The sequence below is a fragment of the Gopherus flavomarginatus genome, chromosome 4, assembly GCF_025201925.1.
Source record: "Gopherus flavomarginatus isolate rGopFla2 chromosome 4, rGopFla2.mat.asm, whole genome shotgun sequence".
NCBI lineage: Eukaryota > Metazoa > Chordata > Testudines > Testudinidae > Gopherus > Gopherus flavomarginatus.
The window spans coordinates 100,893,469-100,918,759 of NC_066620.1; the positions used below are offsets into that span (position 1 = coordinate 100,893,469).

A 25,291-nucleotide genomic window follows, 5' to 3' on the forward strand; every position below is an offset into this window, starting at 1 on the left:
TCAGATAATCATCCTGTTAAAGTGAAGTTCTCTGAATTATAACTTCACAAACTGTTGCATAGAAGACTTTGAGTCCATAGTGCTACAATGTCTATTTTACAAATGGTTTATTTTATTTCTATTTAGTTTATTTTGATGTTGCTGGTAACATTTTTTAATATAAGCCTTATGACAATGACCTCCTGACAACATTGGCCAGAAGAACATATGCAGGAGTTTGCAAGATTCCTCATACAGTCATGCCAGCATGTGTCAACCCTCACTTGCAGCACATTCTGCATGCATGTCTGTCTGAGGCTCTAAAAGCACTTTTCAAACAATAGTGAAATATGCTGCGTGACTGTAACGTGTTTCTGTTATCCCCATTTTGCAGGTGGGAAAACGGTGGCTTGGAAAGTTTGTAAATTATTAGCCCAAGGTCCCACAGCAAGTTATTGCAGAGTGGGAAAACAACCCAGATCTTGTTACTCCCACTCATAGACTTTATGGCCATCATGATCATCTAGTCCACTGGTTCTCAAACTTTTGTATTGTGACCCTTTCCACACAGCAAACCTATGAGTGCTACCCCCCCCTTATAAATTAACAACACTTTTTTATATTTAACACTATTATAAATGCTGGAGGTGAAGTGGGATTTGGCAGTGGAGGCTGACAGCTCGTGACCCCCCCATGTAATAACCTTGCAACCCTCTGATAGGTCACGACCCCCAGTTTGAGAACCCCTGATCTAGTCTGACCTTCTGCTCATCACAGGCCACAGAACCTCACCCACTCAGTCCTGTAATAGGCCCATAAGCTCTTATTGCATAACCACTTATGTATTTTAACTGTCAGAACATTGATTTCTTATTCCACTTATTCCAAGAACTACAGATTGCTTTGTCTTTAGTGACACCGACAACTGTTAGTGAGAAACTAGAATAACTAGAAAACACATTCCATATGTTCAGTGACTTTAGGTCTCTAGAGGTGGATGGCTGGAAGCTGAATTTTTATTTATTTATTTATGACAAACGTTTATGTTTACAGCATGAAGCTGTCAAGAATGAACTAAATGACAGACAGAAAGAGCTGGATGCCTTCACTAATAAAGGAAAACACTTGCTAGCAGAGCTGAAGAGAATTCATAACTGTGATCCCATGCTGGTGAAAACAGATATGAACAGTACTGTGGACAAATGGCTGGATGTAAGGACAATGAATGATGTTTTCCTTATACGGCAGACTCACTTTACAGTCCGAGAATACATTGCAATGTGTGTGCTTCTCTTAGGAACTGAAAATACTTTTTTTTTTTATACTAAAGGTGACTTTGGAATAAATCTCAGAGGGTTAAATCATGAGTATTTGGGGGTTGGTTTGTACCTACCATATGTGCTCATATAAATATATATCAGGTACATTGGCTAGATTGAAAAAAAAGGCATTTTATGAGGAAATGACTATTTGGATGTAATTTACTATAAACTAGACCAGTGCACGCTTCTGTTGGTATCTGAAATATGTGTAAATTTGGACCAGATCCTCATCTGCTGTAAATCAGTGAGGCTCCATTAAAGTCAATGCAGGTACTCTGATTTACACCAACTGAGTTTGTGGCCCATCGTATATTACAAAACGTAATATTTTAAGATTTCATATCTATAGAACTTTATTTGCAAATCCCTTTATGGTTTGAAATCCTTCTGAAGCTCTTAGTGAGCTGCTCTTTTCTGTTCTTGTACCATACATTTGGGGTTTGCTCAGATGAGAAATTCCTTAGTGTGCATGAAGAACTGCTCTCTACTTACCTCCTGACCCCAGGTCAGTTGCAAATCTCATGAGTTTTGAAAACTGCAGCCTATTTAGCTGAGACTGCTAAGCCATTTGAGGTCCCTAGATGGGTTTAAGCAGAGGTATGATGCTTATTTGGAGTCAAAGAAGGGAAGCTAGGAAGGGGAGAGAGAGAGAGAGTGAGAGTGTGTGTGTGTGTGTGTGTGTGTGTGCGTGCGTGTGTGTGTGTGTGCAGAGAGTTAATCTAAAAGAAGGTTCATGTTTGGTTTGAGACTTGGGTTTTTTGGACTCATTTCATTGCTCACTATTAATGAACTAGTTTTGATGCATCACAATTGGCTCTAAGGTGAATTTTCAGTGTTTGGTGGGGTTCTAGCAACATAACACATTTTAAAATTCAATGTGTGTTTGTTCAGCTAATTCCACTTGCGACTCTTTCCCTAGTCAAAATATACACATTCAGAGGCATCGGCATGTACTGGTTTATGTCAGTTTTACAATAAATAAACCTAAAATGCAGATACTAAAGTCTTGCTGTTCTGAATGTGTTTCTGTTTGTAAAATAAGAGACCCGAGGTTAGGTTTTCCAGTTGTTTCTGAGCTAATTTTCTTGCAATTGGCTCAAGTTTAAAGAAATATGAAATTAATTATTAAGGATATTGATGTCTGTACCTCTCCAACAGGTTTCAGAGAGGACTGAAGACAATGTAGAAAAGTTGAGTGTAAGTGTGTCTCTGTGGGATGATGTGCTCACCATTGGAGATGAAATTGATGTGTGGTGCAGCAATGCCATCTCTCAATTGAATGAAGGTATCAGCAACCTGAACAGCAGCCAGAAAATGGAGGCCTTCCTGAAGGAATTTCAGGTGCTTACCAAAAAAAATGATGCAAGTGTTTGAAATGCTTTAATTCAGAGTCTCAGCTGGTGTCAGTCAGCATAGCTTCACAGAAGTAAGTGAAATTATGCCGATATACATCAGCTGAGAATCTGGCTTTTTTTGTTCTTGATCTTTTGTTCAGTTACACTGTTACCAAACATAGCAACCCGTTAGGGATAATGTAAAAAATCTAATAACTATATCCCACCCTCCTTTTGAGACTGTCTGTTAGTCTCAGAACTAATACTGATGTACCTTGGCATTAAACTGCATTTAAACTCCATCATTATCTTTCTTGTTACCATACCTCCTTTTATTAGGCTTGTCAAAAAAATTTGAGACAGTCAGCATTGGCTTTACTCTAGTCCCATTGGAGCTGATGGGAGTGTTACCATTAACTTCAATAGGAATAGAGTTAGGCCAATGCTGAGCACTTTTGAAAATCCCAATTTAAAAGTCAGATGTTCCTGTAGATACAATGAAGGTGATGTGTGCTGAAGAGTAAAGAGCAAATTATTTGGGCTTGGTCTGATTTCACTCAATATGTTTAGAAACTAATTTAGTAAAATAAGAGCAAGCCCACTTACGTGGACACTCTTAAATTGGTTTAAGAGTGCCTCAAATCCCTTTTGCTGGTGATTCCTTGCAGCAGCCTTTCTTGCAAGTCTCACTCCATGGTAAATCTCACTGCATATCTGGAATGTTTCATTACTTTATTAGAGCTATGCCTTAGTCACACAGCAGGTGGTGGATCCAGTGTTGAAGTTCACTAGTATTTCATTTCTGTGACACGGTGATTACCCTGCATTAACAGCAAGTACAGCAGATTCACGTTCATTAATAATACTCTAATGCATTACTTTTCCTTTTGTCTAGAAAAGGCTGTTAAATAAGAGTTGATTTAATACATTAGACCAGAGATTCCCAAATTCTGGTATGTGACCATTGGTGGCATGTGAGCTTGATGGCCCATCAGTTCACTTCTCAACAATTTTCTAAGAAGGTGGTATGTGAACCAATAAACTTTGAAAGCCACTCACTGTATTAGACTCTAAATCCTAGAAAAGTGAAGGAGCTGTGGTACTATAGCACTCCCTTGCTATGGGTATTTAAGAGAACAGTGTTATGTCAAAAATATACAGCAGGTCCATTGTAGAATGAGTTTCTTCTACTTCCTCTGGAATTAATAAAAAAGATAGTGATCGTATATTAAACAGATAATAAGTTTGTATTAGTAATACAGGTAAATAGTATTAAATGCTTCAAAGGGAACATATTTGCTTTGATTACATTAAAACTGTATTTGATTGTATCCATTTCTCATTGGGACCAGCCAGACAAACTGGTTTTGCATAGAACCAGATTGTGCCCGGGTGTGCAAGGAACAAACTGAGCTCAAGAACTGTACAGGAGTTGAGTACAGTGGATGTCTTTACGCTCAAGGAATGCAGAAATTCTGCACAGTTACCACTGCTCTGCATTGGCTTCTGCAAAGGAGTGAGCAGGGCTGTAGCCCATTACTCCACCTCCCCTCCTGCCTGCTCCCAGTCTGGACCAGCCAATAGATAAGTCTCAGCACAGAGGGACGTAAACTTTGCAAGTGCCACAGCATCTGTATGTCTCAGGAGCTGTGGAAGGCATTGTCCATCCCTGAAACACAAGGCCTCCTGGAATTTTTGCTGAGGTGGTTCTGCACCACCTTAATGCCACAATTTAGCTCTTAATGTACCTCTTCTAATCAATGAGATCTGTGTTAATTTAAAGTTCCCTGAAATGGCATGCATATTTATATCCAAAATTTGTTTAGTATTTCAGATCTCAGGAAACTACAAAGTGAAAGTTATGTAATTTTTGAGAAATAAAATGTTTCTCTAGAATTTTTGTTGAAAAAGGAAGGGACAGCTCAGTGGTTTGAGCATTGGCCTGCTAAACCCCCAGTTGTGAATTCAGTCCTTGAGGGGGCCACTTAGGGATCTGGGGCAAAAATCAATACTTCGTCCTGCTAGTGAAGGCAGGGGGCTGGACTCAATGACCTTTCAATGTCCCTTCGAGTTCTAGGAGATTGGTATATCTCCATTTATTATTATTATGAAATATATACAATAAACTAGAGAGCCTAACATGTCAGTAAATAAAAGGCAGCCATCCTATTTCAGCTCTCTTTTCAACACAGAATGTAGTTCTGCATTTGACTTTATTTCAGAGCTCAGTTCTCTGTAATAAAAAAACAGAGGGTTGTGCATTACACTCTGCATTCCATTAAGTGGAACCTAATGACCATAGTAAATTTTTCCAGTCTCATAAACAAAGGCATTCCCATTTTTACTGAGCCACTTTTCAGAGACTCAAGCTGTTAATCATTTTAAACTCTAAAATGAGCTGTGTGGTTTTTTAGTGAAATGTCTGAACTTAGTATAAAGAAGGAAAAAAGTAAAGTATTTTTGTGAGACAAGGAAACCGAGGGATAATCATGTTTAACTTTGTTTTAATAGCTAAACTTTTTTATTTCTTTCTTCTTTTTACGAAGCACTTACCTATAGCTTCATTGAGCTCTTTATGATCAGTATAAAAATTTATTATATTCTCTTTTACAGTCTGAAGTTATAAATAAAGGGCAGAAGTTGGAGCAGCTTAGTTCAAAAGTTTCAGATCTCAAAGAACTGACCAATAGTCAAGAGTCAACTTCAGATCTTCAGGTAAGATATAGGTGTCACTCATCACAATCTGTATCCTGAAATTGTGCCCCTTCTATAGCCTTTGTCTATTTGGGGGAACATATTACACTTGCTCTTATTCTGATCATTTTTCTTCCTATTGAGAGAGTTCTAAATTAGTTACTGACATTGTTTCTGAACAAAATACTGTAAAATTCAGAGGGGTTGAAGTTTTATAAGCACTTGCCACCATCTGAATTTAGATATAGCTTCTTATTTGAATGGTGGTGTTGCAGTGGAGCATAATTATGTTGGCCTACTTTACAAAACCAAGAAACAGCACATTGGATTAGAATCAGTGCATCAAACTAATTATTATTAGAATTTGGCCAAAACAGGAACCTTGAATCCCCATTTACTGTTTTTTTTATATTTTTTTTATTTTGGAGGTCTGATTCAGATGAAGACTCGTTTTGTTTCATGACTCCAATGTTGAATCTGCAGAGAGGGAGACTAACTTCTTAATTTTCTCAGAGTTGGATAGCCATTCATTCAGGGTTAAATTTTGGCTCTACTGAAGTCAATGACAAAACTTCCATTGACTTCAGTGGAGCCAGGATTTCACCCTCAATGTCTGCCATTTTCATTTACTTTAAATATTTGTATCCATTCACATAAAAAAAAACAAACAAAAAAATGGGCCTCATATCCCACTTTCCCTTTTTTCCATTTGTTATACCACGTGAACTGCCCATCAGTTACAATACTAGGCCCAAGTGATTCACTGTAGTGCTCTAACGTATGAAATTCTGGATTTAGTTCCTAGAAGCAGATTTAAGGCAAAAACTGGAACATGCCAAAGAAATGTGTGAGACAGCAAAAGAGACACTGGAAGATTTCAGTGCTCAGAAGATGCAGTTACTAAAGTTTATAGATCACATGACAGACTGGCTCACAAAAGTAGAAGAGTCACTGTTAAACTGTGCTTGTAACCAGGATCCCAAGAGCCTAGGTAAAGTGAAGGTAAGTGTTACAGAAGATATACTTTCTATTGCATAGTGGCTCCTGTATTTAACTCTAGCATTGTTTTATGTGATTGGTCATCATGGCAGTCAATTTATTAAAATGTATGTTAGTTTTAATCTGATCAGATTAAAACTATCTATTTTTATACTTTAGGATATCAGTGAAGAACACACAGTCGTATTTTTAAAGAATTTCTGATCTTCATTTTTACTCATTGTATTGCAAAGCTTTTGGAGAACTGAAATGAATAGCAGTCTCTTTTATTGTGACAGGAACTAATGTTGTTTCATCAAACTGTTTTCAGGCATTGCTTTAGAATATATGCTATCCTGTTTTTTGCCCTTCTAATTGTTGTGAATTTGGAGCTCATGCAATTAAGGGACTAATAACTCTGATAGAACTCAGCATAATATTAGGTTCTGCCCTAATGCACCTCAGTTGTCACCTGCAGCAGCTTCACTATCTAAATCCTAGATTCTCCATGAATATTGACTACCATGCATGGCCATATCATGACAAACATCATGGAGGTTTTTGTGGTGTAAATAAATAGCAATTCTGATGAAACAACCACTCTCAACTTTGGTTTTGATATAAATTTAGCTTTGTATGCTGTTCCCCAGATGAGTAAAGGCAATGCTAATGATCCTACCACTCTCTCCCAAACTTGCAACTCACATTGCTTTCCTAATGGACCTTTGACCTGGGCAGAAAAATGCTGACAATACATTTTTTTGCTGGAATTTGCCAATTTGTCAAAATAGAAATGTTTTACAGAGATGGTTTGATTTTTATAAAGTTCTGATGGGACACAGCCAGTGAAACCCTGTCAGCCAGGTAGGTTTTGATCAGAAACTGATCTGCTTTTCTGCCAGCTTGCCCACCTGGCTCCTCAGCAGCTAGAGTCAAAGACTCCAGTGCTTCCAGAGTCCATGGCTCTGGGGCAGCCCACCGAATGGACTGCCCTGGAGCTGGGGCACCATCTCATTTAATGGAAAATGTCCAAAAAATTGTTTTTTTGTTCCAAAGCAGAATGAAACCAAATTTTGAAATATCAAAATCCTCCATTAATGGAACGATCTTTCCCCACACAGCTCTGTTGTACCCCAAATGAACCCTCATTGTTGACTGCAAATAAACATTATTTTCAGTTGCGCTTTGAAAAAATATATTTTAAAAAAGATGACAGTGGTGAATGCTAAAAAGAGCTATTTTTCTGTGCTGACATTCTTGACATTCTCTAGGAGCCATCTCAGTTGGGAAATATCAGGAAATTGTATAATCTAGTACCCTGTTCCTCAATTCCCTCCACAAATTCCTTGCTGCAGAGTGCTCTTGGTAGTTGCAACTAGTGGCTGAATGAAGGGCAGAGGAGCAGGCAAGTAAGGGAAATAGGCAGCTGTTTTGTTCAGCTGGGCGTGTCGCACTGACAATGCAATCTTATCTTTTAGGAAACACAGAAAGAGCTTCAGCTCCAGCAGAGCAGCATCGATTCAACTCAGGAGAACCTCAATAGCCTGTGCCGCAAGTACCACACAGTGGAACTGGAGACTCTGGGTTGCAGTGTCACTTCACTGATACAGAAGTATGAAGCTGTGACCCAACTGTGTTCCAGAACGCAGGCCAGCATGCAGGACTCTCTGGAGAAACACATCCTCAGTGAGTCTGAGTGCTTGTTAAGATGAGCTGTTAGACTGCAGCCATGAATCAGACTGCCTCAGAAGAGTCTGCCAGAGAGTGTTGGTGGAAAGTTTCCATTGACATCATTTACAGTTATGCTCTTATTCTTGTACAGAGACTTTCATAAAAGTGCTTTCACCAAATGCTAGTTTCAATGTCTGTTGCAAACTGAGGGATTTACAAAAACAAAATTCAACCTTATTTAATACATGCAGTCCTCATGACAGGAGTTCCAATTCAGCTTTCCCTGATGAAATCCTCCTGTGTTTCTCATCTTCCACTTAGTCCCATTATAATCCCCCTGAAAACATCTCTTTATAGGACACAAATGCTCTATATAGTCTATCACCAAGGCCAGTCTCATGGTGCCTGATGCAAAGGCCACTGAAGTCAATAAGAGTCTTTCCTTTAGCTCCAACAGACTTTCGATCAGGCGCCTAATGAGGGATGATAAGATATGAGCACTGGTATTTTGGATCGTACAAGTGTAAAATGCCCTTTTGGAAACTTGTTCATATCTTCTGTTTCTTTTTAAAAGCTTTGATGCAGGAATTCCAGGAGTGGTTTTCTGGTGTGAAGGAAACAGTAAAAGAGTCGTCTGATAGGTCTGGGGACAGCAAAGCCATAGAAGCAAAGTTACATGATTTGCAGGTAGAGATATCAAATCAAGAGGTGATAATTCGCTACTTTTGGCAATTTGCATCCATGTCTTATCTAATTTATATCTACAGAAATCTGACAGTTCCATTTTTTCTAGAAAGATAATATCAAAATGGCACCAAATGGCAATAAATTACTGTACCACATCCAAAAGATGCCAACCAAATGTATTTCAGCTTGTGGGATTTTTTGTTCTGTTAGAACTCTTCTTGTTTCCTCTCTGCAAATTTCTATATCCTATTTTCTCCTTTGTCTCTGTCTTTGTCTCACTCTGGCCCTTACCGCTTTCCTATCTTTCCCTACAATATCTTTCTTTCTTCTTCCCACTCCTTGACAATTTATTGCTCACTCCTTCATTGATATATACAATGATATGATATATTAAGACTTCCTTGATCTGATCTGTCATGGAAAAGAGCACAAACAGGGCAAACGCTGCTCCAATTCTTGTAAATAACCCTAATCCCTAAAATGTCTGCTTATAATATAGTCTTGGAAATTACATAAAACAGGCAGAAAGGGCTGGGGATGTATTGGGAACAGACAGGAATTGTCCATTCTATCCATCATAGATTTTAATAAAATGGTCCAGTTGTAATCAGTTCCACTGCTAGACATTGGCTCTGAACTTCTTGGAGAAGTCTGGTCATCCCTAGTATACACAGTGCTTCCTTAGCTATTGGCTAATCCTGCTTGTTTAACCTGTACTCTTTTCTCACACAGAGGGTGTTGGACTCGATTAGTGACGGACAGAACAAACTAGATGCTGTCTCCAAGCAAGGAGAAAATATGTATGCTTATTTATCCAAACCAGTTGTGAGCAGTATCCAGGAGCAGATAGCAAAGTCACACCAGGACTTCCACGGGTTCCTGAAACAATGCCTAAAAGATAAAGAGGCTCTGGAAGATTGTGCCTTAGAACTGGGAAGGTGGGTTATTTCAACAGAACCAGATGTGCTGCAGAACGTTATTATAAAATGGCTTGGAGGTGGGGCACTACAGTGAATGACATTTTCAGACTGTGAGGATATAGATGATGATTTGAGATTAAAACTTGCAGTTAAAGAAGTAGTAACTATGGGCCTGTTCACTCCCTCCTCTGGAGAGAAGTTCAGAGATTCATCTCTATGCTAATAATTTTGGGGAAACAATTGGGCTCTGTATGTTAGATTAAACAAACTCAAAATCCAAAGGCTCTAAGGTATTTATTACCTCAGAATATGTTTACTGCTAATGTAACAGGAAGAGTATTAATGGATAGTTAGATGAAACAGCAAGATTAGATCAGATTGAAATTTTGTGCCTGCATGCGCATTGAAGTAAGATTTTCAAAAATAGGAAACTAACGTAGACTCCTAAATTCATGGCCTTATTTTTCAGAAGTGCTGATCATCCAGAAACTCCTATTAACCTCAATGGGATCTGTTGGGTGCACAATACTTTTTAAAGTCTGGCCACTTGTTTATGTGCCTAAGTTTCATTTTAAGAGCCTAATTGTAGACATCTTTTTTTTAAAAAAAAATCTTGGGTTAAATTTTAATTACAAGCAAGATTTGGAGAGACTTTTTTTAAGCCTCCTTATCTTTACTGAATATAGTAATAAATACGAGCACTGTGACTTTAAATTTTGGAAGGTTGTTTGCACACCATAATTCCCATGATCTTGCTGAACATTTTTAGAGCCTTGCTGAGTATTTTTAGATTAGTAGCCACTGCAGACATTTGCTGTGTGTGGTGCTCTCATTCACTAAAAGTTAAAGAGGTATCCAGCCTGCTTTTCTGCTCTACTGGGTGTGCATTATACTGTATAAACTCAATAGTATATTTGCATACCTAGGAATTGCTTTTAAAAGGGTACTTTTCTGTTCTGTAGCTTTGAGGATCAGCACAAGAAACTGACCCTGTGGATCCGTGGAATGGAGGAAAGGATAAGTACTGAAGCACTAGGAGAGAGCAAACAGCACATCCCAGAGAAGAAAAATGAGGTGCAGAAAGTGGAAAATTTTCTTGAAGAGTTACTGGCTGCAAGGTATAAAAACACCTTTTCTAATGTCATGTTGCCAGCATTCTTTATTCCTTCTGTTCAGCCATAGTTAAATGAACGACTGGGTAGTATGAGAGAGAGGTGCTGGCGGATGCAGTTTGTGTGAGGAACAACTTACAAGAGGCTGCATTCAAACAGTTCCAGACTTCGGGGAAATTTGAATTTGAATCTGGATCCAAACTTAATGGCTTAGGCTCATTTCTATTTAAGAGGATTTGAAGTAACTTTGTTAGTAAACATGATCTGCACAGCACTACAGCACAGCACCCTGAGCTTTAGCACTATGGTTTAGATGTCCCCCAAAAGTCACACTAATAGTAATAGCCATCACAGTGTCCATTTAAAAACTTTTGTTTTCTTGCTTTTGCCCCCTGGCATCCAGTTCCACTTGGATTGCATGCTCATATGCTGCCCGCCAGGCACTGTGCCCATGAAACTTCTCAGCCATGGAATCCTACTTGAGTTGGGAATCAGCGAGTGGACAACGAGATAATTGCCATTTTTAGTATACTGTATAGTTGTGCAAACATTTTACAGTTTGTTGGAAAAGGTAGAAAAAAAATTATTCAATTGTTTTGCTAAACCTCACAGTCTACTAAAAGAAGGCACTTACTCGATCCTCGTCCAGGGCTCTTCCAGCAGGGTTTTTGTCAGATGTGACTTCAGCATAGTACATACAGGAACAAGAGGGAGGATGATTCAGTGGCCAGGGCATTAGTTTAGGACTTGGGAGACCTGGGTTCAGTTTTCTGTTCTGCACAGACTTCCTATGGGACCTTGGACAAGTCACTGAGCTCTGGTTTCCTGTGTCTTGGTTTGCCTGGTTGTTAAATGAGGATAATGATACTTCCCTACCTCGCAGGTTGTGAAGTACTCTGATACTACTGTAATGGGAGCCAGATAAATATTTTAAGATAGATTACATGTTGGAGAAGGAATTGGCAATATCAATAGAGGTGGATGTCATGGGAAATACAATTAGAACGAGCTGATCGCTGCTTTTAGCTTGATTACTGTTGGCACCAAACAGTTATTGTTGAAGCAAGAGTGTAGGCCCTCATTAAAGTTATTTATGTTACTTTAAATCAATATATTATACACTCAAAATTGGCTTTGTTCAGATAACTTTTCTAGGAACTATGAGTTGTATGACTGCAGTCAAACTTGGTTACGCTGGCAGCATTAAGTAATTTTCCATCCTCACTATGGCAATAACAGTTCAAGTGGTTTCTAAAATTAATTGTCAATGCCAAATCTTTCTTTTAGAGAATCCTTTGCTAAACTTTCCCAGAGGGCTCAAGCTTTAAGTGAAGAAGGACATGGTGCTGGGAGGGAAGTACGTCTGGCTTCGCAAAACCTCACCAGCTATAAAAACCTAGTCAAAACTGTCAAGGAGAAGTTGCGAACATGTGAGGTTGCACTCCAGGAGCATCAAGCCTTGGAAGAAGCACTGCAGAGTATGTGGTCCTGGGTGAAAGATGTTAAAGATAAGCTGGCTTCTGCAGAGAGCACTATCGGCAGCAAAGCCACATTAGAGAGGCGGCTGATGCAAATTCAGGTAAAGCACAGGGCTACATGAGCTAGCACATAAGGTCAAAATTGCATTAGAGTTTAATTCATGGAAACAGAGGGATTTTTCCTGCCACAGTCATACAAGTTTAGGGCATAGCTGTTCATTAGCTGCTGCAAAATAGGTAAATGCCTTAGGAGGCACCAGGTGGCACTTGTATGCTTTTAGGCTTTGCTGCTACAGCACTTCTGCATAAATATAAATAGAGAGACGAGATGGGCAAGGTAATATTTTTCATTGGACCAGCTTTTCTTGGTGAAAGAAGCAAGCTTTCGAGCTTACAGCGAGGCAGTCCAGGTTGACTAGGTATGCACAGGAGTATGGTGCAGAAGGGGTAAATGAACTAAATGACAATAGTGAATATTGCTAGAGGAGCAGCAACTTGGAGGTTTCCTTTATGTTTGCTGGATGGTTGGATTTGATACATGTGATCCTTTTTGCTGCACAGGAGATCCTTTTAATGAAAGGTGAAGGTGAAGTTAAGTTGAACATGGCCATTGGTAAAAGCGAACAAGCTCTTAGAAGCAGTAATGAGGAAGGGCAGAAGATGATACAGACCCAGCTACAAACGTTAAAGGATGTATGGAATGATATCATCAACACTTCAATGAGCTGTCAGAGGTAAACTCACTGTGTTTCTCTTTAAACGTAGGGCCAGATTCTGACATCCTTTCTCCCAGTGATGAGTACCTTACACTGCAAGTAGTTCCACTGATGACTACTTGAAATGTAATGTGCTGCTCGAAGTAAGTAATGCTGGCAGAATCTGGCCCAGAATCAAATGTAATTTAGAAGTGCTTATCTGAAAAAAAAATATGGAGAAAGACAATGTGATGATTCCTCTGCTTGAGTTCAGAGTTCAGTGTAAACTGGTCACTGCAAAAATACTTCCCTCAATAAGAAAACTCTCACAGTTCAATGTGCTTGGTAGTCTGAGAGGACTAGAACTGAGTAGTCAAAAATTGTCAGTTTTTCAGTAATCACCGAACTGCTGCACTTTTAATTATTATTTTGAGAGAAGGGCTATTTTTTATTCAGGAGTTAGGATTAAGGTACTTTGGAGTTTCATGTGAAACCTGCAGAGCACCTCCTTGTCTGGAGTTAGTCAATGTTACCCAACTATGTAATTGCTGTATTCAGTACAGTTATGAAGAGGGAATTGGGCTACAACAGGTAATATCACCTTACCAGTAAAATGATGAATGAAAACTTTTTGATTGCACTTCACTGTTCTGGCGCTGTGTGAAATTCTGAAAATATGTTTGTGAAAATTTTCACAATTGAATTTCAGGCAATTTGACTCTTACAAAATACTGTTTTTTCGTGAAAGTAGTTTTAGTGAAAGAGGGGTTACATACTGAACAACATCTGTCAGTGTGCTAGGCTGTAGAACAGTATTCCGTGGGGCTCCTCAGGTGCGTATTATAGAGTCACTGAATTGTTTTTTCTTAAGGCCTGCAAGACTTCTGACCTGTACTGTATCTGTGTCTGTGTCTTTGATGTAAGCTGTTTGGAGTCTGTGATTAGGCAGTGGAATGACCATCTGGAGAGGAAAAGCCAGCTGGACCAGTGGTTGGAGTCAGTGGATCACAAAATTGAACAGCCTTTACAGACCCAGATTGGTCTGAAAGAAAAGTTTTCTCAACTGGATCACTTCCAGGCTATCGTTTCTGATATAGAGGATCACTCTAGTGACCTTCATCGACTCACTGAACAAGCCAAGGAACTATATGAGAAAACTGAGGATGCTTCTATTAGGGAAGCAGCTGAAGAGGAACTGAAAACACAGTTTAGTGACATCACAACTGTGGCCAAGGTAAATGCCTCATAAAGAAGGCAAACTTTTACATACTTGTTTTAATAAATGAGCTTGTGCCAAGATTTCAGTTCCATTTCAAGTAATGAGCATATTTACACACACTTCTGTAAAATCAACATAGAAGGCAACTAAAGAACCACATCCTAAATAACATACTGCTTGCATATTTATGCTGAAACATAATCAGAGGGCAGCCCTGACACTCACTTTCAATAGTTTTACTTGCATGAAAAGCCATGTAAGTGTTGAAGTTTTCTTGGCTTTTTTTGCTTCAGTTACTTAAGATAGAGTCTAATTTAATTTGCTGTAATTCACTGGGATGCAACAGTTTGTTTCCTTTGGGAAATTGGGGTTATCAGATGGAATATTTATGAATTTTGAGTAGTGAGATCCATATATTTCAAGCTTGAGGTCTTATGTACAATATTTCTGCAATTCCTTTTTTTTAAACTTTATTTCTTTCTCATTTATTTCCATCATGTTTCACTTGTGTATGTATGAGAAAGAAGGGGGGGGAGTGTTTTACACAGGCATGAGAGAAGAACAAATTGCTTTAATGAACAGAAAACACATTTCTATAAAGAAGATGAAGATGAAAGTATCTGTTTTATGGGCCACTGAATATTAGGTATGTCGTAGGGCACATCTTTATGGTCTCCGAGGAAAGAGGATACAAACTATTTGTTCTTGGGACCCCTTCTGCCAATGCCCCTCCCCCAAGCTCACCAAGGGAGGGATCTTGGACAGACTGCAGGGGATGCAACCTGGTGCCCAAATAGAGAGAGAGAGAGTGCACGTGCGTGCACAGGGGCAAATGTGGCAAAGGAGGGAGCCCACCCTCCCTCAGGTCTGCCACTTTCCCATTGGCTGGGGGTGAATACCCAGGCTAGCTAATTGACTCATGTATGCCCCCCCCCCATATTTATACTTTCCAAGGCCTTTCAAAAGCCTCTTGCTGCCACTAGCTGCCCTCCCTCAGGTGTAGTGTAGGAGCTGTGTTTTTTTAAGGTGCTGCAGGTCTGACAAATCGTCTGTTTTTAGATCATGAAGGATTTTCTTTGCGTTGAACCAATTTTTCGAAGGTCTTCTGTGTTTCCCCACCTTCCTTGCAGTGTCCTGGAGACAAAGTTGGATTGTAATCAATACATTCATAAATAGAATATGAGGCTAAAAGGGACCACTGTGACCTTCTAGTCTGACCTCCTCCATAACACAGGTCGCAGAACTAGTTTCTTATTGGATACAATATTTCTTTATTTTTCCTTCCTGTCCTGAAGCTATGTAACGTTGTAGCACATTGTAGCACAGCTCACACGTTTCATCCCTGAGGGGCTTTTAGTGATATATATGTTTCCATTCTGCACTGTATACCCTAAATGGATTGGGACCTGCCTGTCTGAGAAACTACCTCTCTCCGCATGCCATTATTCCTCAGCTGCAGTCAGCAGAGGTACTCAAATTGGAATTTACTCAATTTAATAAGGAGGGGCCGGCAGTATAACATTCTCCATAAGGTTAGGCTTGGAAGGATTAGATATTTATTAGTAAATGTTGATAGACTCACCAGACACAGGCAAACCAATGAAAACATTTCCCCACCAATAATAATAGAAATGTACAGATAGGCAGAATAAGAAAAATGCTGGCTAAGAACTTGTTACAGTTTGATTTAAGGATATTTACTTTATATGTTTTGATGTGTGATGCTGACAATTTGTGTTTTAATGGTTATAAAGCTTTAACTGGATGAATCTCACTGTTTTTAAATAGTTATTGTCTGACTCCCATAACTTCACACAACTGAAAATTTAAATAAAAAAATCCTTTAAACACCATAGTTTTGTCCAACTGTGAAAATTTTAAATAAATAAAAATTGAATTCTGCAAGCCTATAAAAAATATAAAAGCCTATAGAAAAGCCTATATATGGTATATCTTGACTTTAGTAAGGCTTTTGTTACTGTCTCGCATGATCTTTTCATAAACTAGCTAGAGAAATACAATCTAGATGGAGCTACTATAAGGTGGGTGAATAACTGGTTGGAAAATCATTCCCAGAGAATTGTTATCGGTGGTTCAGTCAAACTGGAAGGGCATATTGAGTGGGGTCCCGCAGGGATCAGTTCTGGGTCGGTTTCTGTTCAATATCTTCATCAGTGATTTAGATAATGGCACAGAGAGTACACTTATAAAGTTTGTGGACAATGCCAAGTTGGGAGGGGTTGCAAGTACTTTGGAGGATAGGCCAGACTGTGCATCTAAACTACAGCCAGTGAAATGGGATAAGCTTGTTTTCTGGCTTATTGTGAAAGCCGGGTTGCTTATTTACAACATGCAAGTGGTAACTTTTGCTCACTCTGCCAGAATGCTATCTGGGTCTACAAGGGAACACATGCTGCATCAGCACAGCAGCAGCTTTGCCATCGTTTGAAAGGATATATTGAGTGTTCTCCCTACAGCCTCCCGATTGGCCCGTGCAGAAGGGAAGCAGGGCCATGACTCTGCTCTCACACTTTCCCCTCCTCCTGCACTTTGGGGAAGCTAGTTTCTCCTCTCCTCAACCAAACTGTGTACATCTTTAATGCAGAGGCATAATGGGGAAGGGGAGGACCAGGCAAAACATAGCTCTTTACTATGGATAGTTTATAAGGCAATTATTAAAAAGAATACTTTGGAGGCAGCCCTGCAAACGGCATGCAAAACAGCACTGCAAACGGAAGGGGAGGAGAGACCAAAGATTATGCTACTCCTTAAGTGCACAAATGAGTGTTTTCCATGTGATTGACAGGAGAAAATGAGGAAAGTGGAAGACATTGTGAAGGACCATTTGCTGTACCTTGATGCCATCCATGAATTCACAGACTGGCTCCATTCTGCAAAGGAAGAACTGCACCGCTGGTCAGATGCGTCTGGAGATACATCAGCCATACAGAAAAAACTAGCCAAAATTAACGTAAGAAAAGTCAACTGGACTGGTTTTACCTGTAACTTTGTCCCTGGGCACTAAAACAGGACATGGCTAGATGTACTGTGGGATCTAAAGATACCGTTTCCCTTTATTTGTTCGAAATTATTATTACTTTTCACTGATCTGAGAGTGCACTTGCTATGCCAAACTGTTCTCAGCTGCTGTGCCTGTGGTTTAAGTAAAACTAAAACGGAGGTCTTCAGTCACAGGCCCACACTGGAAGCAGCAGCATCTCAGTGGGCTCAGAGCGCAATTGTGCCTTAATGCTGGGGTTCTCAACTTTTTTCTTTCTGAGCCATCCCTCCTCCCCCATGCTATAAAAACTCCACAGCCCACCTGTGCCACAACTGTTTTTCTCAATATAAAATCCAGGGCTGGCATTAAGGGGTAAGAAGCAGGGCAGTTGCCCAGGGCCCCACACCACAAGGAGCACCAGGAAGCTAAACTGCTCAGGCTTCAGCTTCAGGCCTGGGTGTTGGGGCTCGGGCTGCAGTCCTGCACAGCTTTCTGCCCAGGGCCCTAGTCAGTCTAACACTGGACATACTTGGTGGACCCCCTGAAACCTGCTTGCAGACCCCTGGTTAAGAACCACTGTCTTGATGGGCCAATACACAGGCTGTGCCACCTTGGTCCTCCGAGAATGCCTGCCCCATCTGCAGAGCTATATGGAGAGGAAACAGAGACAAGGGCAGGGCCACCCCTCTGCCACATCCCTTCCTGTCCTATTAGGGCAGGGGTCAGCAACCTATGGCACACGTGCCAAAGATGGCACGCAAGCTGATTTTTAATGGCATGCTGCTGCCTGCTGGAACTCAAGCGTGCCATTAAAAATCCTGCTCAGCCCGGCCCACTCTCCTCTGCCCTCCGCCCCCTCTGTGGGGGCAGGGAGCAGAAGCATAGGCTTGCGCAAGGGGTGGGCAAATGGCCCCACTCTTCCGGCGCGGCAAGCCGTCGGGTCCACGCTCCCAGGCTGGAGCGCCCAGCCAAGCACAGCAAACTGCCAGCCCCTTTCCCACCTTCCCCCCTTCCCCTGGAGTCCTGCTGCGTGTGCAGCGCTCTGGGGTTCGGGACTGCGCACTCCTGCAGGGCAGTGTTTGTCTCCACAGGGAGGCAGACACGCTCCCCGCTTAACCGGAGCCCTGCCGCCGCGTGCGCAATGCTCTGAGGGTGGGGCTGCGTGCTCCTGTGGGGCAGCATATCTGGCTCTGCTTGGAGCCTCATGGTAAGGGGTCCGGGGCCAGGGGAGTTGGATAAGGGGTGGGGGCAGTCAAGGGACAGAAGGCAGGGTGCGTTGGATGGGATCCCAGGCAGGGTGGTTAGGGGCAGGGGGATCTCTGGAGGTGGCAGTCAGGGATCGGGGGGTTGGATGGGGCATATGGGAGTCCTGGGGTCTGTCAGGGGATGGGGGGTTGGATAGGGGTCAGGACAGTCAGGGGACAGGGAGCAAGGAGGGTCCTGAAGGGGGCAGTTAGGGTGGAGAGGTCTCTGGAGGGGGTGGTCAGGGGACAAGGAGCTGGGGGGGTTGGAGGAGTTGGCAGTTCTGGGGGTCCTGTCAGGAGGCAGGGGTGTGGAGAGGTGTTGGGGCAGGCAGAGAGCAGGGGGAGTTGTATGGGTCGGGAGTTCTGGGGGTCCTGTTGGGGCAGGGTGCAATTGGATAGGCACGTGAGTCCCGGGGGTCTGTCTGGGGGTGAGGGTGTGGATAAGGGTCGGGGCAGTCAGGGGACAGGTAGGGAGTAGTGTCCTAGGGGGGCAGTCAGGGGACAAGGAGCAGGGAGGCTTAGATAGGGGGTAGGGTCCTGGGGGGCAGTTAGGGGCATAGGTCCCAGGAGGGGGTAGTCAGAGGCCAAGGAGTGGGGAGGTTGAGGGTTCTGAGGGGGGCAGTTACCCAGCCCTGAGCCCTGACCTCCCCTCCACACACACACCTAGCCCTCTGCCCTGAGCCCCGCACACACCTCAGGCCCCTGTCCTGGGCCTGTACCTCCCTCATACACACCCAGCCTTCTGCTTGACACCTTTACAACCCCCCCCCCCCGCCATGACCCCAGCCCTGACTCTGGCACCCCCACACATACCCAGCCCCCCCTCTGCTCTGGCACCTGCACTCCCTCACATGCCCCCAGCCCTCTGCCCTGACTCTTGCACCCTCCACATCCCTAGCCCCCCCCCACATCCCCACCCTGAGCACCAAAGGGAGCTCCTGGACACGCCCTCCAACATTCCCACCTGCACCCCTTGCATCAAATGGGAGCTGCCCAGGTAAGTGCCCCATACCTAAACCTTCTGCCCCAGCCCTGAGCCCCCTCCCTCATTCTAGCTCCTGGCCAGACCCTTCACCCCCAGCCCTGTGCTCAGTGCACTCTCACCCTCAGCTCAGTGCAGAGAGAGGAAGAGAATGGGCCAGAAGCAGGGAGAAGGTAGGTACCCACTGCATGTAGGCAGGGCCAGGACCCCAGACTGGCAGCGGGCTGAGCGGATTCAGCAGCTGGGATCTCGGCTGGCAGGAGCCGGCGGATGGAACCCCTGAGCGGCAGCGGGCTGAGCCGCTCAGCCCACTGCCAGTCTGGGGTCCCAGCCACCGGCCCTGCACAGCCTGCTGTCGGTCTGGGGTTCTGGCTGCCGGACCCTTGCCAGCCAGGGTCCTGGCCGCAGGCCCCGTTCAGCCCGCTGCCAGCCTAGACCCCAGACCAGCAGTGGGCTGAGCAGGCTGGCGGTGTAAGATCAACATTTTAATTTCATTTTAAATGAAGCTTCTTAAACATTTTGAAAACCTTGTTTATTTTACAATACAACACTAGTTTAGTTATATAATATATAGACTTATAGAGAGAGACCTTCTAAAAAACATTTAAATGTATTACCTGTGTCAGGGATCTGTCTTATCCCAGACGGCTCAGGTTTTGTTGTCCGACCGCAAAGAGACAGACAACAACCAGCAAGAATCCCACTATCAAGTTCTTTATTGTAGCATGCCATACAACAGAGAACTGCCCATCTCACTCCATACAGAACCAGCCCCCCTTCACAAATTCAAACTGTTTTTTATTAGCTGTTCTGTTGCGTCATCACTTACGTCGTGTCATCACTGTACCTTCCCAACATTTGTTCCCAGAATACAAAACAAAGAACAACTGTTACTTCTTGATAACTTCATGCTTAGTACAAAAAAGAATACATGTTACTTTAAAAAGTGTTTGTAAACATTTTTCTTTCCCAGCCTCTGCAAGCATTCTCTTATCTAGCAAGGCCACACAGATGTCTGTGCTGGCCTGTCTACTCCAGCCAGTAAATTAACCAGTAGGCCTTGCTGTGTTATTGCTAAGATGAACTGGGGTGCTAAGCAGAACTAGGCCAGAACCACACTCATCATCGGCATGTGAAACCTTTACTTAGAGTGAATAAATGAAGACTCGGCACACCACTTCTGAAAGGTTGCCGACCCCTGTGTTAGGGCAATATGTGCCCTGGGGTGCACAGGGAGATCGATCCCTGCACTTCTCCAAGCACTGGGGAAGTGCTGATGCATGGGGCCCATAGAGTGAGGGAGTCTCCTTGCACGCCCCCCTTCAATCTCTGAGGGCTGTCACTGTCTATGTGTTTATACACCCCAGAGCAAATTATGTATCCCTGTATGCAGTATAAAAGCAGAGTTCACATATATTTGCTGTCAAAACATTTCACTTCAGATGTTCACAGAGGAGTTTTAGATTGAGGCAAAGTGTAGGAAGCTGGTAGGCAGGTTTTTAGACTGACACTAAAGAGTCCTGGGTTCAGTTCCCACCTCAGTCATAGCCTTATTGTGCTATTTGGTCTATCAGATGCTTCAGTTCCCCAATTGTAAAATGTCGAGAGTTCTTCCCTACCTTACGGGGCTGTTGAGAGAATAAATATATGAATGATTGGGGGGCACTCAAGTTCTACTGATATTACGGTCGTATACTACATAGATGGCTATTTAGAGAGCTGCTTCTTCCGTGCTATATCCCCCCAGGTTATAGAGGTCTTTTTATAGTTCCTATGACAGCATGTGATCTCACATGTATATATAAAATCAAATATACACAACATGCTGTCTGACGGAAAGCAAGAAATTGTGTAGCCAATAATGGTACATCACAAATCATGGGCAGAATTGCAAAGCACTCCTTCTGCACTTCACATTTCTGTTTCTATGTCCTTAAAACAATTGAGATAAGCTGCACACTAGCATTTATTGTATTAAAGATATGTTTTTTTCCCATCTTAATCTAAAAAAGCTTCTTTGCATTGTCTAAGGAAAGTTGTTTTTCTCCTACTCTTCTGAAAATTTAAGAGTATACTAGCTTTAGAGTCACTCTGTTTAAAGCATTCTGTCTGCTGTGTTATTTTAATTTTATTTTAACCTTTCACTTACATTTTTAGATGGTGTGGGTATTGTGAAAATGGTTTTGTTGAAACTGCTGCTTTGTTCACCACAAAATGCTGGCTGTTACTTCTCAGTAGAATGTGCTGCCCTCCATTTGTAAGTGTTCAGATTTCCAGCTGTAGTGAATCACAGCACTTTCAGTTACCATGGCAATGTTCCATTGCAGGAGCTGATAGATTCCAGGCAGATTGGTGCAAGCCGCCTAAGCAGAGTTGAGACACTGGCTCCTGCAGTGAAACAGAACACAACTCCCAGTGGGTGTGAACTGCTAGATGCAGAGATGCAGGCCCTCCGGTTGGACTGGAAGCAGTGGGAAGAGAGCATATTTCAAACCCAGAACAACTTGGAGGATATAGTTAGCCAGATGGCCTCCTCGGAGCAGGAGTTCACTGCACAGGTTACTCAGCTGGAAAAGGCCCTGCAACAGTTCACCACGCTTCTTGCAGCCTGCTCTCAAAAGCTGACCCTCCTGGATGGCAAGCAAACTGATAAAGAAATAATTGAATGCTGGCACCAAGAAAAAGTAAGGCCACTTTCTGTTTCTCTAATCCTTTTTTTGGTTGTAAATATACAAGTACTCTGTTGAAGAAAACTTGCCGGCAAGTGACTGTAATACACGGGCATAGGAAAAGTAGAAAGCTTTGAAATACATTTTTAAATATAAAATTCAAAGCTGAAATCTTTAGTAATGACTTTATAAACTTTTTGAAAAGGAGTCACAGTGTGCAGTGTTTTTATGGAGACAATTCTCTTTGGCCTCCATTGTACAAGGCATAATATATGTTTCTCAGCTCTCCCGACGCTGAAAACAGGGCCTTTCAGCAGAGGCAGACACCAGTGAATGCTAGTTTTGAGTTTTCCTTCCCTGTCCCTCAATATTTCAAGCCACAAAAGCACATGATTGCAGAAATGGGTATTGTATGTTGTGGTTTTCTGTAAGGTCAGATAGCCATCATAGGCATCATGTTTCCTTGTATTTAATCCTTACTTTTTGCCAGTTTATTCTTCTCATTTCTCAGAACATCTTGGCGTTGTGCATTATAAACTATTGGTGTATATTTAGAGAAGAGGACTTGGAAGCTATTATCTACTTGTTAACTGTTCCATTAACTAGCTTAGCAGCACTACCTGAAGACAGAGAGGGACAGTTGAAACGTTTTCTCCTTCTTACTTCTCTCCAAGCTGATCTTCCGTAGCAGAGGCAAAAATATTCCTGTATTATAAATGTGAATATTATATGCAGGGCTTTGGAGCGGAGCCTGGAGCTGGAGCACGGAGCAGCTTCGGAGCAGTGGAGCTGCAGGTTTTTGCCTGGAGCAGAGCCGGAGCACAGCTCCAAAGCCCTGGTTATATGTCTCAGAAAGGTTGCAGAGTGTTTCAATTTCTGCTAGCTTTGCACCAAAGCAGTCCTAGTAGAGTGAGAAAGCCATGTACCGCTTGCACTATCGCTTCTTCACTGAAGATCTGAAATGTTCTAAAACTTCCAGAGGTATTCTTCCTTTAACCTGAGATTATTAATCTCCATCTCCTGCTTAGTTAGTTCCCCTTTCACAGAATTCCCCTCTGATACGCAGATTTACAGTACCACTATGCAGCATTCAGTGCACTGCAGCAGGTCTGATGAGGCTGTAATACTACTTTAGACATTATGGGTATGAATATGCAAAATTCCCCTTGGCTCATACTATTTTTAACCTTGTATTATTATCAACACACATACAAAATCTCTGGTAATTACTGTATTTAAAAACAAATATTAAACTCCTTAAAATCTCAAGAAACTTCAAAATGTTGCTTGTTAATATTTATACTGTATACAAATTGTGGCTGAATGTAGTACTTTTCTAATATACTTGCTATTTTTATAACAAATATGCTGATTTAGAATATGTAGAATGCAGAAAAACGGAAGTCTTACTGTGTATGCCTCTACTTTATAATCTAATTTATAGTAAAACATAGGGAGTACTAAAAATTAAGAGTCCTAAGGAAAATTAGTAATGTGGACAAGGGTGAACCAGTGGATATAATGTACTTAGACTTTCCAAAAGCCTTTGACAAGGTTCCACACCAAAGGCTCTTAAACAAAGTAAGCAGTCATCGGATAACAGGAAAGGTCCTCTTATGAATCAGTAACTGGATAAAAGACAGATGACAAAGGGTAGGAATAAATAGTTTTCTGAATGGAGAGAGGTAAATAGTGGAGTCCCCCAAGGATCTGTACTGGGCCCAGTCCTATTCAATATATTCATAAATGATCTGGAAAAAAGAGTAAACAGTGAAGTGGCAAAATTCACAGACAATACAAAACCACTCAAGGTAGGTAAGCCCAAAGCAGACTGCAAAGGGTTACAAAGGGATGTCTTAAAACTGGGTGAGTGGGCAACAAAACGGCAGATGAAATTCAATGTTGATAAATGCAAAATATTGCACGTTGGAAAACATAATCCTAACTATACAAAATGATGGGATCTAAATTAGCTGTTACCACTCAGGAAAGAGATCTTGGAGTCATGATAAATAGTTCTCTGAAAACATCTGCTCAATGTGCAGCGGCAGTCATAAAAGATAAAATGTTAGGAGACTTTTTAGGAAAAGGATGGCTAATAAGATAGTAAATATCTTATTGCAAGTTAATGGGAACAGGATGTGCACAGCACCTTTGAAAATCAGGCAATTTCTGTTTAGGTGCCTAAATTTGATTTTGAGAGCCTTCTTTTAGGCATCGAGAATTAAAAATATTGGCCAGATCTTACAAAAGAACTGTATATGACAGTATTTCTTGCAGAAGTACCAAACACTTTGCCATCATAACATTTAAAATATTCTGTGTTGATTTTATTTATTTGTTTATTTAAAAGTTACAGCGCTGAGGAACTGTACACATCCCATTTTTCTGAATAATGGTACAATCTCACTTTAACACAGCACAAACAATGTAAGGCACACCTCATCTGAATTGTTGACAATGGTATTGAACAGCCACAATTTCAGTTCTTTTCACACTTTTTTTTTTCCCCCACCAGGAAACACTGGATGCTCTAACAAAGGCAGAGAATATGACAGAAGAGCTCAAGACTCAGTTAAATGACCTTTGTAGATTTTCCAGGGATTTGAGTACCTATTCTACAAAAGTTTCAGGGTTAATTAAAGAGTACAATAGGTAAGCATTCATCTTATATACAGTTAAACAATACTCTGTGTATATAACATATACCTTTTGATCTAGTATATCATAAGTTAAAAAATGGCAAGTGAACAGTGGATTGATTATTTACTGATTGCCTTAAACACAATGGCAATAAAGGTTGAAAAAATTGCCATCTTGTTTTTTAAGTCCTTGATTGAGCCAAAAGACTCTGCTTTGAATGGTTAAGAATTGTCACTGTGAATGACAACAGATAGTCATTGGGTCAGAGAGAGAGAGTGAAAATAACTCTCTAGCCTGGTGATTTGGACATTCACCAAAGATGTGGGAGAATCGAATTCAAATCCCTGCTTCAATCGTTATTTAATTGTTTATACAAAGTGGAAAAGCTTCCACAAGAGAGACTGGGAAAATATCCCATAATCTAGTGGCTAGGACACTTTCCTGCAGTGTAGGAGACTCAAGTTCGCATCCCTTTTTCACATCAGGCAGAGGAGGGTGTGATGGGATGTACCAACCCCACACTGGGCCGCTGGGGACCAATCATTGTGGGCACAGGTGGCCACACCTCCTTTCCCCTGCTGCGCATGCTCCAGGTGGAGAAGCCAGATAAAAGGAGGCAGCACAGCTCAGTCGAACGGGCGACAGAGGAGGAAGGATGTACAC

At 41.7% G+C, this 25,291-nt stretch overlaps 1 protein-coding gene across 14 annotated transcripts in view; it reads left to right on the forward strand.

The window, feature by feature from the left end:
• Positions 1–25,291, forward strand: part of SYNE1 (spectrin repeat containing nuclear envelope protein 1) — a 492,410-nt gene that overhangs the window by 220,132 nt on the left and 246,987 nt on the right. For all 14 annotated transcript variants that reach the window (XM_050949357.1, XM_050949360.1, XM_050949369.1 and 11 more), the window contains 14 exons: positions 1,033–1,191; positions 2,460–2,642; positions 5,249–5,350; positions 6,128–6,331; positions 7,786–7,993; positions 8,553–8,665; positions 9,398–9,603; positions 10,548–10,703; positions 11,985–12,276; positions 12,737–12,909; positions 13,795–14,104; positions 16,896–17,060; positions 21,644–22,000; positions 24,504–24,640. In XM_050949357.1, the coding sequence (XP_050805314.1) occupies positions 1,033–1,191; positions 2,460–2,642; positions 5,249–5,350; positions 6,128–6,331; positions 7,786–7,993; positions 8,553–8,665; positions 9,398–9,603; positions 10,548–10,703; positions 11,985–12,276; positions 12,737–12,909; positions 13,795–14,104; positions 16,896–17,060; positions 21,644–22,000; positions 24,504–24,640 (2,765 nt within the window). The remainder of the gene's footprint in view (positions 1–1,032; positions 1,192–2,459; positions 2,643–5,248; positions 5,351–6,127; positions 6,332–7,785; positions 7,994–8,552; positions 8,666–9,397; positions 9,604–10,547; positions 10,704–11,984; positions 12,277–12,736; positions 12,910–13,794; positions 14,105–16,895; positions 17,061–21,643; positions 22,001–24,503; positions 24,641–25,291) is intronic.